The 9,725-nt window shown below is 61.9% G+C and overlaps 2 protein-coding genes across 3 annotated transcripts; both read right to left on the bottom strand.

Moving 5' to 3' along the window:
* Positions 1 to 425: 425 nt before the first annotated feature.
* TMEM25 (transmembrane protein 25) lies at positions 426 to 3,916 on the bottom strand. 2 transcript variants are annotated; one of them, XM_036258755.1, is made up of 8 exons: positions 3,811 to 3,916; positions 3,297 to 3,602; positions 2,133 to 2,423; positions 1,843 to 1,971; positions 1,526 to 1,556; positions 1,231 to 1,331; positions 742 to 831; positions 426 to 624 (listed from the first exon to the last, which is right to left on the bottom strand). In XM_036258755.1, exons 1-8 carry the CDS (start codon positions 3,878 to 3,880, stop codon positions 551 to 553), a joined length of 1,092 nt encoding a protein of 363 aa, XP_036114648.1. In that variant the 5' UTR covers positions 3,881 to 3,916; the 3' UTR covers positions 426 to 550. The 2 variants fall into 2 exon arrangements, with proteins under 2 accessions (XP_036114648.1, XP_036114649.1); XM_036258756.1 differs by having other exon boundaries at positions 742 to 828.
* A 1,220-nt stretch (positions 3,917 to 5,136) lies between these two features.
* TTC36 (tetratricopeptide repeat domain 36) lies at positions 5,137 to 8,954 on the bottom strand. Its single transcript, XM_036258251.1, has 3 exons — positions 8,619 to 8,954; positions 7,683 to 7,871; positions 5,137 to 5,399 (listed from the first exon to the last, which is right to left on the bottom strand). The coding sequence occupies exons 1-3, from the start codon at positions 8,734 to 8,736 to the stop codon at positions 5,137 to 5,139; spliced, it is 570 nt and encodes a 189-aa protein (XP_036114144.1). The 5' UTR covers positions 8,737 to 8,954.
* Positions 8,955 to 9,725: the final 771 nt, after the last annotated feature.

Below are 9,725 nucleotides of genomic sequence, written 5' to 3'. Positions count from 1 at the left end.
AAAGCAGAAGGGGCTAGTTTGTGCTCGGCCGATGCCCCAGGCCATCGGTTCCTGTGCAAAGGGCATCGTGTTTCTCAGGTGAGCAGGGTCCTACGTGTTCCCTGAGGGAGCAAAGCTGCACAGCGGGGAGGCCATTCCAGACGGGCAGGGCCTTCCCGTCCCACACCGGCAGCCCCGTGCTTGCTGTGCCCGGGGTGCTGAGGGGCACCCGCGTGAGGGCAGGGCAGGCTGTCAGCAGGGCCACGCCACTCACAGGCGCCGGACGGCATCGGAACACGGGCAGAGCGCCACCCGCCCGGGCACGGGCACCCGTGCAGGCCCTACCCCGAGTCAGAACACGGGCCTGGGTCCAGCTGGCAGCTTTGCCAAGGATGCCTGTGCCCCTCAGGGTCAGATCCCAGTGAAACCACCGTGTGGATGACAGAGAGGGCACCCTGGCCGGGATGCCAGCAAAAGAGGAAGTGGCATCTTCTCACTGGTGGCCGGGCAGAGGGCACCTCGGAGGAGCGGGGGTTCCCGGAGGCCGCGGCACCCTCCGCTCGCCCTGCGCTCAGAGCCAGATCTCATCGCTGCTCACGCTGGACACCCGGTAGATGTAGCTCAGCATGGGGAGGCGGATGAACCCTGCCGGGCAGAGATGCCCAGGAAGCTCGTGACCCTCGTCCTTGGAGGTCAGCAGACCCCGACCCCTGGGGACTCCGAGGCATCAGCACAGGGCGGGGCAGTGGAGGAGGAGGGTACCTCGGCTGGTGAGGAGGCCCCCGGGCTCTGCACCCAGAAGTTCCGGATGGCTGTTGGTCCCAGCCAGCTGCCGGTCCGCTGGTTTCCCTGCTGGTGACAGAGAGGTGGTGCCAGGGCTGGGAGTGGGCCAGGTGGGCCTCGCCCTTCCAAGTGCCAAGGTCTCTCTTTTTCTTTTTTTGTTTTTTAATCCTCACCCGAGGACATTTTTTCCATTTTTTGTACAGATAGAGTGGGAGGGAGAGAGAGGAAAGGAGAGAGAGAGAGAAACATCGACGTGAAGGGACACATCGAGTGGCTGCCACCCGCACGACCAACCAGGGCCGGGGACAAACTGCAACCGAGGTACATGCCCTTAGCGGGAACCGAACCCGGGTCTCTCCGCACCGCAGGCGGACGCTCTAACCGCTGAGCCAAACTGGCCAGGGCTCTCTTTTTCTCAGAAGCACCTCTGAAGACAGAACAGGGGGGAGTAGAGGGTCCTGGACGTACCTCTGGAATCTGGAGTGAGGTCGTTGAGCTGCAGGTTGGACGGGAGGGACATGTTCTCCCGTGGCAGGCGCACGTTGTTGAGCTTCAGGTTGTTGGAGTCACTGCGGGACACACACACACATACACACACACACGCACACATGCACACACAGAGCCTAGGATGCGCCCTGGCCCGGCAGGCAGGCAGGCAGGCAGGCTCCTGCTTTGGGGCCGGTTCGGAACCAGCTGTAGAACCCGTCCCCATGCTGCACCGCCGTTCCGCCCGCCCGCCCGCCCAGCCAGCCCAGGGGGTTACCTAGAGAGCAGAGACGGGCGCCGGGAGGGGCCTGAGGAGGAAACCACCAGTTCTCAGTGTGCCCACCGGCCCTGGCCCCTGCCCCTTCAGACCCAGGACCCCCAGGCAGGCAAGGGCTCTCTCCAATGCCCTGGCCTCGCTCTGCCTGCCCCCTGGGATGCAGGGATTACCCAGGCCACAGCCGGAGACACCTGCCTCCACCTGTCAGAAGTGACTTGCTCCGCACAGCCCTAGGTTCTGCCCTGCTGCTCACCATGACCTCATTTCCACCCCTCAGCCACCCTCTGCCCTCCGCCCCACCCCCACCGTGGCCCTACCTTTGGTCTTCTCTTTCCTGCAGACCAGGCAGGCCACTAAGGTGCTGAACGCCACCAGGGTGCCCAGGGATAGTCCTCCTGCCACAATGATGCCCAGCAGCGGCACCTCCACCTGAGTGGCCAGGAGTCCTGCAGGAGTCCTTTGGTTAGGTTCCAAGTGGGCAGGGCCCCCAACTCTGAGATGCCACAGGTGCTACTCCGTCCTCCTCGCCCAAGGCGGCTGGGACAGCTCATCTCAGCCTCATGCAAAGGGTAACACGTCCTCCCGTTTCTGCCGAGTCCACGCTCACCTGGGGCTGGGAGCGAGGCGCTGGTGACACCTATGTCGTTGGTGGCCACCACAGACAGGTTGTGTGCCAGGCTGCGAAGCCGCAGCTGGACAGTGTGGTTGGTGAGCCAGGGGTAATTCTGGGCGTCCAGCACCAGGAAGTCTGAGGTGTTGACAGTCACCGGCCCATCCTGGTCGATCCAAGTCACATTGGCAGGTGGGTTGGCACGCACCAGGGCAAAAAGAACCACCAGGAGGCCCTGGTCCTGACCTTCCGGGTACCTGGCCCCAACCTGGGCAATCTCCGGCTTAACTGCAAAGCAGAGGCCAGTAGGTCTCACCACAGTCCTTGCCCGCTCGTCCCCAACCCGAGGGACCTCTCCGCAAGGGGACACTGGGAGATACGATGGCTATTTCCACCTGAGAGGCAGCAATCGGCAGTGATCAAGAGTATAAACACTAGCTCTGGCCGGTTTTTCTCAGTGGTTAGAGCGTCAGACCGGAGAGTCCTGGGTTCGGTTCCCGCTAAGGGCACGTACCTTGGTTGCAGTTTGTGCCTGGCCCTGGTTGGGGTCGTGTGGGTGGCAGCCAGTTGATGTGTCTCTATCACATCGATGTTTCTCTCTCTCTCTCTCTCCCTCCCGCTCTGAGAATAAATGCAAAAATGTCCTCGGGTGAGGATAAAAAACAAACAAAAAAAGAGTATAAACACTAGAACCAAAATGTCCGGATCCGAATGCTGGCTACTTACCAGCTCTGCAGCCTCGGTCAGATTGCTTAGCTTCTCTGTGCCTGTTTTCTCATTTGTTTTTGTTTGTTTTTTAAAATTTATACAGGAAGTGAGAGGGAGAGAGAGACAGAAACATCGATGAAAGAACATCGACTGGCAGCCTCCTGATGCCACCTGCTGGGAATCGGCCCACAACCTGGGCATGTGCCCCGACTGGGAATGGAACCCGCAACCTCTTGGTGCAGGATCCATGCTCAACCCTTGAGCCACACGGGTGGAGCTGTTTCCTCGTTTGTCAGGTGGGGATAGCAGCAGGAATTCCCATGGTGAGGCTGCCTTGGCGAATATGTGCAAAGTGCTTACACGTTTGTTAAATGACCTATCAGACCAGGTGCTGAGCTGCTGGGGGTCCCTGGGCAGAGCACCCCTCTCCCTGCCCACCTCAGGGACACTCACATTGCACATTGAGGATGACAGAGGCATTGGCTGCCTGGCCACTGCGCCGGTCCTGCAGGGAGCAGTTGAGCTCACGCTGGGACCGCTGGGCAGTGACAGTGAAGGTGCCCCCAGCGAAGGCCTCCCCGCCCACACGCACCAGTCTCGAGGTGCCGGCCTGCTGCAGCTGTCCATCCAGGTACCAGGCCAGTCGGGGGGTGCCAGACCCCCTGGCCACGTGGCAGGTGAAGGGGCGGCGTTCATTCTCCCGAAGTGCCAGCTCAGCCCAGGCCTGGCCATCGATTTGTGGTGCCAACTCCCCCCGACCTGGAACACGACAGGGCGTTCTGGGCAGGGCTGGCCGGCTCTGCACCGGGTTCTCTCACCGGGGACTGGCCGCATCCTGGGTGGGTGGGTCAGGGCAAACGCAGCTCTGTGCCCAGGGACTGAAGGGGTCCCCAAACCGAGGAGCAGGCAGGGAGGGGAGAGAAGACAGGACCCCAGAAGTGCCGAGCGAGGCCTGAAGAGGGGGTACCTGAGCTCAGAAGGGCTGGCAGGAGCAGCAGTAGGTGCGGGAGGGTAGCTGGGCCCGGGGGCAGCGCCATGGCGGCCCCGGCCTGGCTGCCAAGAGGAGGGGGCGGCCCCGACCTTAGCCAGGGGAGATGAGGCCAATTGAGTAATTCCTCCAGGTAGGAACTCTCCAGGAGCAAAAATAAACATGCGCGGACGCAGCATCCGCCCACAAGGTGAAAGCAAGGACGCAAGGCCTGGGGCCCGAACCGACTCGCCGCTGCGAGGGCCAAAGGGCCCCAGCCCCGCAGCGGCCCAGGCGCCCACGCAGGCGCTCGGACACGCGCCCCTCCCCCAGGGCCGCCCGGCGCTCGCTCTCGCCCCACCCCCACCTCTGGTCGTAGCCCCCTTTCCCATCCTTCCGGTGGCGGAGGCGGGCTGAGGGGAGGGGATCCTGCGGACTGGGGCGCCAGGGACCCCCAGGCCGCCTCCCGGCGCTCACCTCGCCGTCTGCCCGAGCGCAGCCCAGCGCACCGCGGGAGTGACAGTGACGCGCGCAGGCTGCAGGGCGGTGCCACCCCTGGGCCAATGCGGTCCTCCCGCCGGCTCCGAGGCTCCGCGACACCTGCCTGCGCTGTCCTCCCGGGGGCTCCGGGGCTCCTGCCCGCCCGCCGGTCCTCCCGGGGGCTCCGGGGCTCCTGCCCGCCCACCCGCCGGTCCTCCCGGGGGGTCCGAGGCTCCTGCCCGCCCGCCGGTCCTCCCGGGGGCTCCGGGGCTCCTGCCCGCCCGTCGGTCCTCCCGGGGGCTCCGAGGCTCCGAGGCTCCTGCCCGCCCGTCGGTCCTCCCGGGGGCTCCGAGGCTCCGAGGCTCCTGCCCGCCCGTCGGTCCTCCCGGGGGCTCCGAGGCTCCGGGGCTCCTGCCCGCCCGTCGGTCCTCCCGGGGGCTCCGAGGCTCCGGGGCTCCTGCCCGCCCGTCGGTCCTCCCGGGGGCTCCGAGGCTCCGGGGCTCCTGCCCGCCCGTCGGTCCTCCCGGGGGCTCCGAGGCTCCGAGGCTCCTGCCCGCCCGCCAGTCCTCCCGGGGGCTCCGGGGCTCCTGCCCGCCCGCCCGCCGGTCCTCCCGGGGGCTCCGGGGCTCCTGCCCGCCCGTCGGTCCTCCCGGGGGCTCCGAGGCACCTGCCCGCCCGCCCGCCGGTCCTCCCGGGGGCTCCGAGGCACCTGCCCGCCCGCCCGCCGGTCCCTGAAGCTCAGCCGCCTCCCGCTCCCCGGCCCGGACCCCAGCGGCGCAGAAAGAGGCGGGAGTCGGGCGAGCGCAGCTTTATTGCTTCGGGGCCCAGGCGCCCCTGGGCGGGCGCTCAGCACCCGTCGCGAGGGCGGCGCAGCTGCCCCAGCACCCCGGCCAGCATGCGGTTGCACAGCGCGGCGTACGGGTTCAGCAGCACCAGCTGGCGCCGCGCGAACGGGCTGCCCAGCCGCGCCGCCCGCTCGAAGTCTCCGCGGGCGTCGTCGTCCCGGCCCTGCAGCCGCGCCAGCAGCCCGCGCTGCACGAAGGCCTGGCGGGCCACGCGGCCCCGGCCGCCGCTCAGCGCCACGGCGCGCTCCAGGTCCTCCAGCGCCCCTGCGGACGGCAGGCCGGCTCAGGCGGGGCTCAGCGGACCCCCGCGCCCTGCTGCCCCGCCCCCCGAAGGCCGGGGCGCAAGGCCGCACAGCCCGGCGCCAGGGCCCCGCCGTCCCACCGGGCCTGGGAGTTGCCGGGGGCAGAGTCCCTGTTCAGGGTCCCGGCCCCTTGCTGGCTCGTAGCGGGCAACTCATCCCGCTCGTGCGCTGTTACCCCTCTGTCCCGTGCCAGGTGACCGATCCCAGCGCCCCAAATAATTATACGTACTGACGACTGTTTCTTACAAATACAGTCAGGTCCATTTCTCTGACTTCCCATTTGGAAGACTTTTCTCTCTTTTCCATTGTGTGATTTTTTTTTTTTTTTAAAGTGAGGAAGGGTTCTCCTTCCTTAGTGCCTTTTTTTTTTTTTAAATATAGAAATTTAGCCCTGGCCGGTTTGGTTCAGCGGTTAAAGCGTCGGCCTGCGGTCCTGAGAGACCCGGGTTCGGTTCCTGCTAAGGGCATGTACCTCGGTTGCAGTTTGTCCCCGGCCCTGGTTGGTTGTGCGGGTGGCAGCCACTCGATGTGTTCCTTTCGCATCGATGTTTCTCTCTCTCTCTCTCTGTTCCTCTCTCTCCCTCCCACTCTACCTGAACAAAAAAAAATGGAAAAGTGTCCTCCGGCGAGGATAAAAAAAAATAAAAAAATAAAAAAATAGAAATTTAGGGAGAGGGACAGAGGAAAAAACATCAATGTGCCATCAGCTGCCTCCTGCACGCCCCCTACCAGGATTGAGCGGGACCCGGGCATTCCGGAGCTGGGGGGGGGGGGGGTGCTCCATCCACGGAGCCACCAGGCCAGGCTCCTTCGTGGTTTTTAAATCAGTTCCGGTCACCTGTGTTCTCCACTGACCACCTCTCCTCATTCTCTATGTCCATAATCTTCATCATTTTGTATCTGATTTTTTTTTTTTGCAGGTCTTGGGGCGAGAGCTGGCCCGCCCCATTTTTATTGTTATTGTCCCTGTAAAATGAGGGTTTAGACATCTGAAGTCAGCCCCCCGAAGCCTGCCGGTATCTGCTGTGGGGGCCACTGTGCTGCATTTTTTCTATGTTTTTTCATTTCACTCTTGTTCTCCGTCGTCTAAAGAGCCTCCAGGGTGGCCGGGGAGCTTGTCACCCTAGAGCAAGGCTGAGCTGCCTTCTGTCTCTGTTTTGATCCCTGGAATCTAACAAGGGCTCTGCTCCCACCGACCTGTACCGGGACCTCTGAGAGGCTCGCGGGGGACAGCAGCTCTTGGTGTCCCGCGAGGAGCTGCTCTGGAGGACTGGAAAGCCACCTCCAGGGGAACTGCCCCATCCCTTCTGGGGTTTTGGTCTGCAGTCTGTCTCCAGGACCCTTACGGCCTGGCCCGGCCCGGCCAGAGCCAGGTGGCAGACAAGCCTGGAAAAGCCTTCAACTCCCCAGCCTGGCTTTGCTGGTCCCAGAAGCATGTTCCCCACCAAGACTCTTAGCAGTCGCTAGACCTCTGTGGTTTACACCACTGCTCTCCAGTTCCTAGCGAGGCCCCTCTGCCCCGCCGTCCCCACTCCAGCTGGAGCTACCTGAATGCCGCAGGTTTGATCCAGTCACTGCCCAGTTAAAACCCTCCGGTGATTCCTGTTTATCTCCAGGCCCTACCGGGTCCTTCTACCAGCCTGGAGATCCGAAGTTCCTATACCTTCCTTCCGTGCCTTGTGGACCTCTGGTCTGTGCCTTCTCCTTCCTCCCTCCACCCAGCTAACTCCTCCTCCTCCAAAACCCACCCTTCAGAAGCAGATCCCTTCCCACCTGTTACGGTGGGATCCTGATGACGTCTGTCCTATCCCCCAGACTGCCAGCTATCACTCCGGAGTCCTGACACCTGGTTCGCATCCCAGCTCTGCCGCAGCTCAACTGCACGAGGAGCAGGCTGCCCAACCCCCATGCTTCATCTGTGAACTGGGGATAACAGCAGCACATGCCTTCGGGGGTGCTGTGAGGGTTAAATTAGCTGGCACATAGGAGTTGCTGCATCTTTAATCTTTGTGTCCTCAGCTCCTGGCCCACTATTACCATAGCAGAGTCTCATTAAATGTTAAATAAATAAATGAAATGCAGTCTATTCTGACTTCCACAATAGCCCCCAAGAGATTAGCAGGGCCCACAGTGTATCTCTTAAAGGTAAGAACAGATTCCAGGGAGAGTTAACGACTCCTCACCCCCACACCGCAGCCCCACAACCACTTCATCTCTGCAGGGGCCCCAGGTCACCTCCCCTCACCTGCCACGTCTCCCTGGAGCCGCCGGGCCTGGGCTCGGTTGTTGTAGGCCGAAGCCCTCTCTGGCAGCAGCTGGATGGCCCGGCCGAGCCTCTCCAGGGCGGTGCCCAGGTTACCAGCCTCAGCCGCTCTCACCCCCTGCAGCTCCAGGGCCTTGCACTGCTCCAGCTGGGCTTGAGGGAAAGTTCCACCTGGGCCGGAGGGAGGGCGCAGGGAGCACAGGTGTGCGATCGGGGGCGAGAAGCAAAAGCCACCCCAGGCTTTGGGAGCCTGAGCCAGAACTTTCCGGGCTGGGGGGTGGGTCCCAGGAGTCAGACGCCCTTAGCCCGTCCCCATGGGGTTCCATGCTGCCTCCGACACAGAGGCCACCATGACAAACCCAGGTCATGAACAGCCCTCCCATGTAGCCCTGGGCGTTTCCGCCCCCTTAGAAACGAAGGACATCAAAAACTCCTGGTGGAGAACCGGTCTCCACGGGGACCGATGGAAAAGCCAAGCACACGCTGTGGGAGGCTCGGCTGGGCGCTTGGCCGGTATGTGACCCCGAGGGCTTGCTGAGGTTGGAGCCCTTCGCCGGGCCCTGCCCCGCCGGGGCTCTGCCCGTTCTTTGTGGGGTGATGTACTCTGTTAGGACAATGATGTGAGAGTTTCATGTCATCCTCCTACCCCCCAACACAGTTAGGCTTGGATCCTGGGGAGCACTAAGGGCCGAAGTCAGTTCAGAGGTGTGAGCGCTGAAGGACGGCAAACCCCAGCCCTCTCCTCTCCAGTGACTCTCCAAGCCTGCATCAGTGCGCTGAGGATCAGCCAACCTTGACCTCACTCTCCATCCCGCCGGTGGGTGGGGGGCCAACAAGGGGCGCTGTCAGACCACCTCCCCGGGAAGGCGGGGCAGCTCAGCCGATGTGGAGAGCTCTCTTCTCAGGTTAAATACTCACCTTCATCTACTTCTTCATCTTCAGCTTCCTCTCCCAGGTCCAACCCAACGACGTTTCCAAATGGGGTGTCAGGGTTGAAGATGGCTTGTAACACTGCCTGGTCGTTTAGAGTCCCCATGGTGCTGAACCGGGAAAGTCCAAAAAGGGGACCGAGGCTGAGAGCGGGAGGAAGAAGCAGTGGGTGGGGGCTGAGCTTTGCAGCTGTTGATCATTCCAGGGAGGTTGTTTGAGAACCATCCCCCATGAAGAGGGGCGTCTCTCATTCTTTTGGTTGGAGTGCAAACTTGGACCTTGGGCCTCCTTTGGCCATGGGTTGTGACCCTGGCTTGGCAGAACATCTACAGGGATTTCTCAACCGCCTCCCCACCGGCACCCCAGTCCTAGGAGAAACAGTAAATAAGTCAGACCTCAGCCTTAAGGTGGAGCGGAGCAAAGAGCCGGCGCTGTCCAGGTCCCCCCTGAAACGCTTGTGCGTTCAGCCGGGGCCTGGCTGTTGTTAGAGTGTCAGCCCACCACCAGGGGGTCGGACCTGGCTGTTGTTAGAGTGTCAGCCCACCACCAGGGGGTCGAGGTCCGGGCTTGGCGGCAACCAACTGAGGTCTTTTTTCCTCTCCCCCAGCTTCCTTCCACTCTCTCTAAACAGCAATGGATAGAATATCCTTAGGTGAGGGTTAACCAAACACTAAAAGCTTTCTTGTATTCAGATGGGAGGAACTCACTAGGAGCCAGTGGTTGGTCCCCCACGGATAAAGGAGGCGCATGTGGCGGTCAAGGGATGATTTCTGCTGTCTTGAGCCCTTCTTCAAACGCAGGACGAGGTCCTGAGTGTACATCATTGATAAGGAAAGAAAATACTGCTGAGAGCCAGTGTGGAAGGCAGGAGGAATGATTGAACGATTCCACCTTAAAAGAAAGGGCGTTTAAGGTGCTGTGCCCCTCCCCCCGTTCTCCACCCCTCCCCCAGTTCTCCGCCCCAGCCAAAGCCAAAAGAAATCTCCACAGGTGCAGCAATAAACTTGACATGTTTATTAATTAAACTATCACTTAAATAAAAAAAAGTGCATAGAAAATAAACATGTTTAAAAACTCCTTTTTTTTTTTACAACT

Source organism: Molossus molossus, unplaced genomic scaffold, assembly GCF_014108415.1.
Source record: "Molossus molossus isolate mMolMol1 unplaced genomic scaffold, mMolMol1.p scaffold_m16_p_13, whole genome shotgun sequence".
Lineage (NCBI taxonomy): Eukaryota > Metazoa > Chordata > Mammalia > Chiroptera > Molossidae > Molossus > Molossus molossus.
Note: the sequence above shows the minus strand (reverse complement) of the source record. Positions and strands in the feature narration are given on the sequence as shown.

Excerpts from the sequence above, each read along its gene's own strand:
- TMEM25 (XM_036258755.1), bottom strand. The coding sequence starts at position 3,880 with ATGGCGCTGCCCCCGGGCCCAGCTACCCTCCCGCACCTACTGCTGCTC. Across the intron at positions 3,603-3,810 it reads GCCAGCCCTTCTGAGCTCAG|GTCGGGGGGAGTTGGCACCA; the intron begins GTACCCCCTCTT and ends GTCGTGTTCCAG. Across the intron at positions 2,424-3,296 it reads TGTCATCCTCAATGTGCAAT|TTAAGCCGGAGATTGCCCAG; the intron begins GTGAGTGTCCCT and ends TCTGCTTTGCAG.
- TTC36 (XM_036258251.1), bottom strand. The coding sequence starts at position 8,736 with ATGGGGACTCTAAACGACCAGGCAGTGTTACAAGCCATCTTCAACCCT. Across the intron at positions 7,872-8,618 it reads AGATGAAGAAGTAGATGAAG|GTGGAACTTTCCCTCAAGCC; the intron begins GTGAGTATTTAA and ends CCTCCGGCCCAG. Across the intron at positions 5,400-7,682 it reads GCTCCAGGGAGACGTGGCAG|GGGCGCTGGAGGACCTGGAG; the intron begins GTGAGGGGAGGT and ends TGCCGTCCGCAG.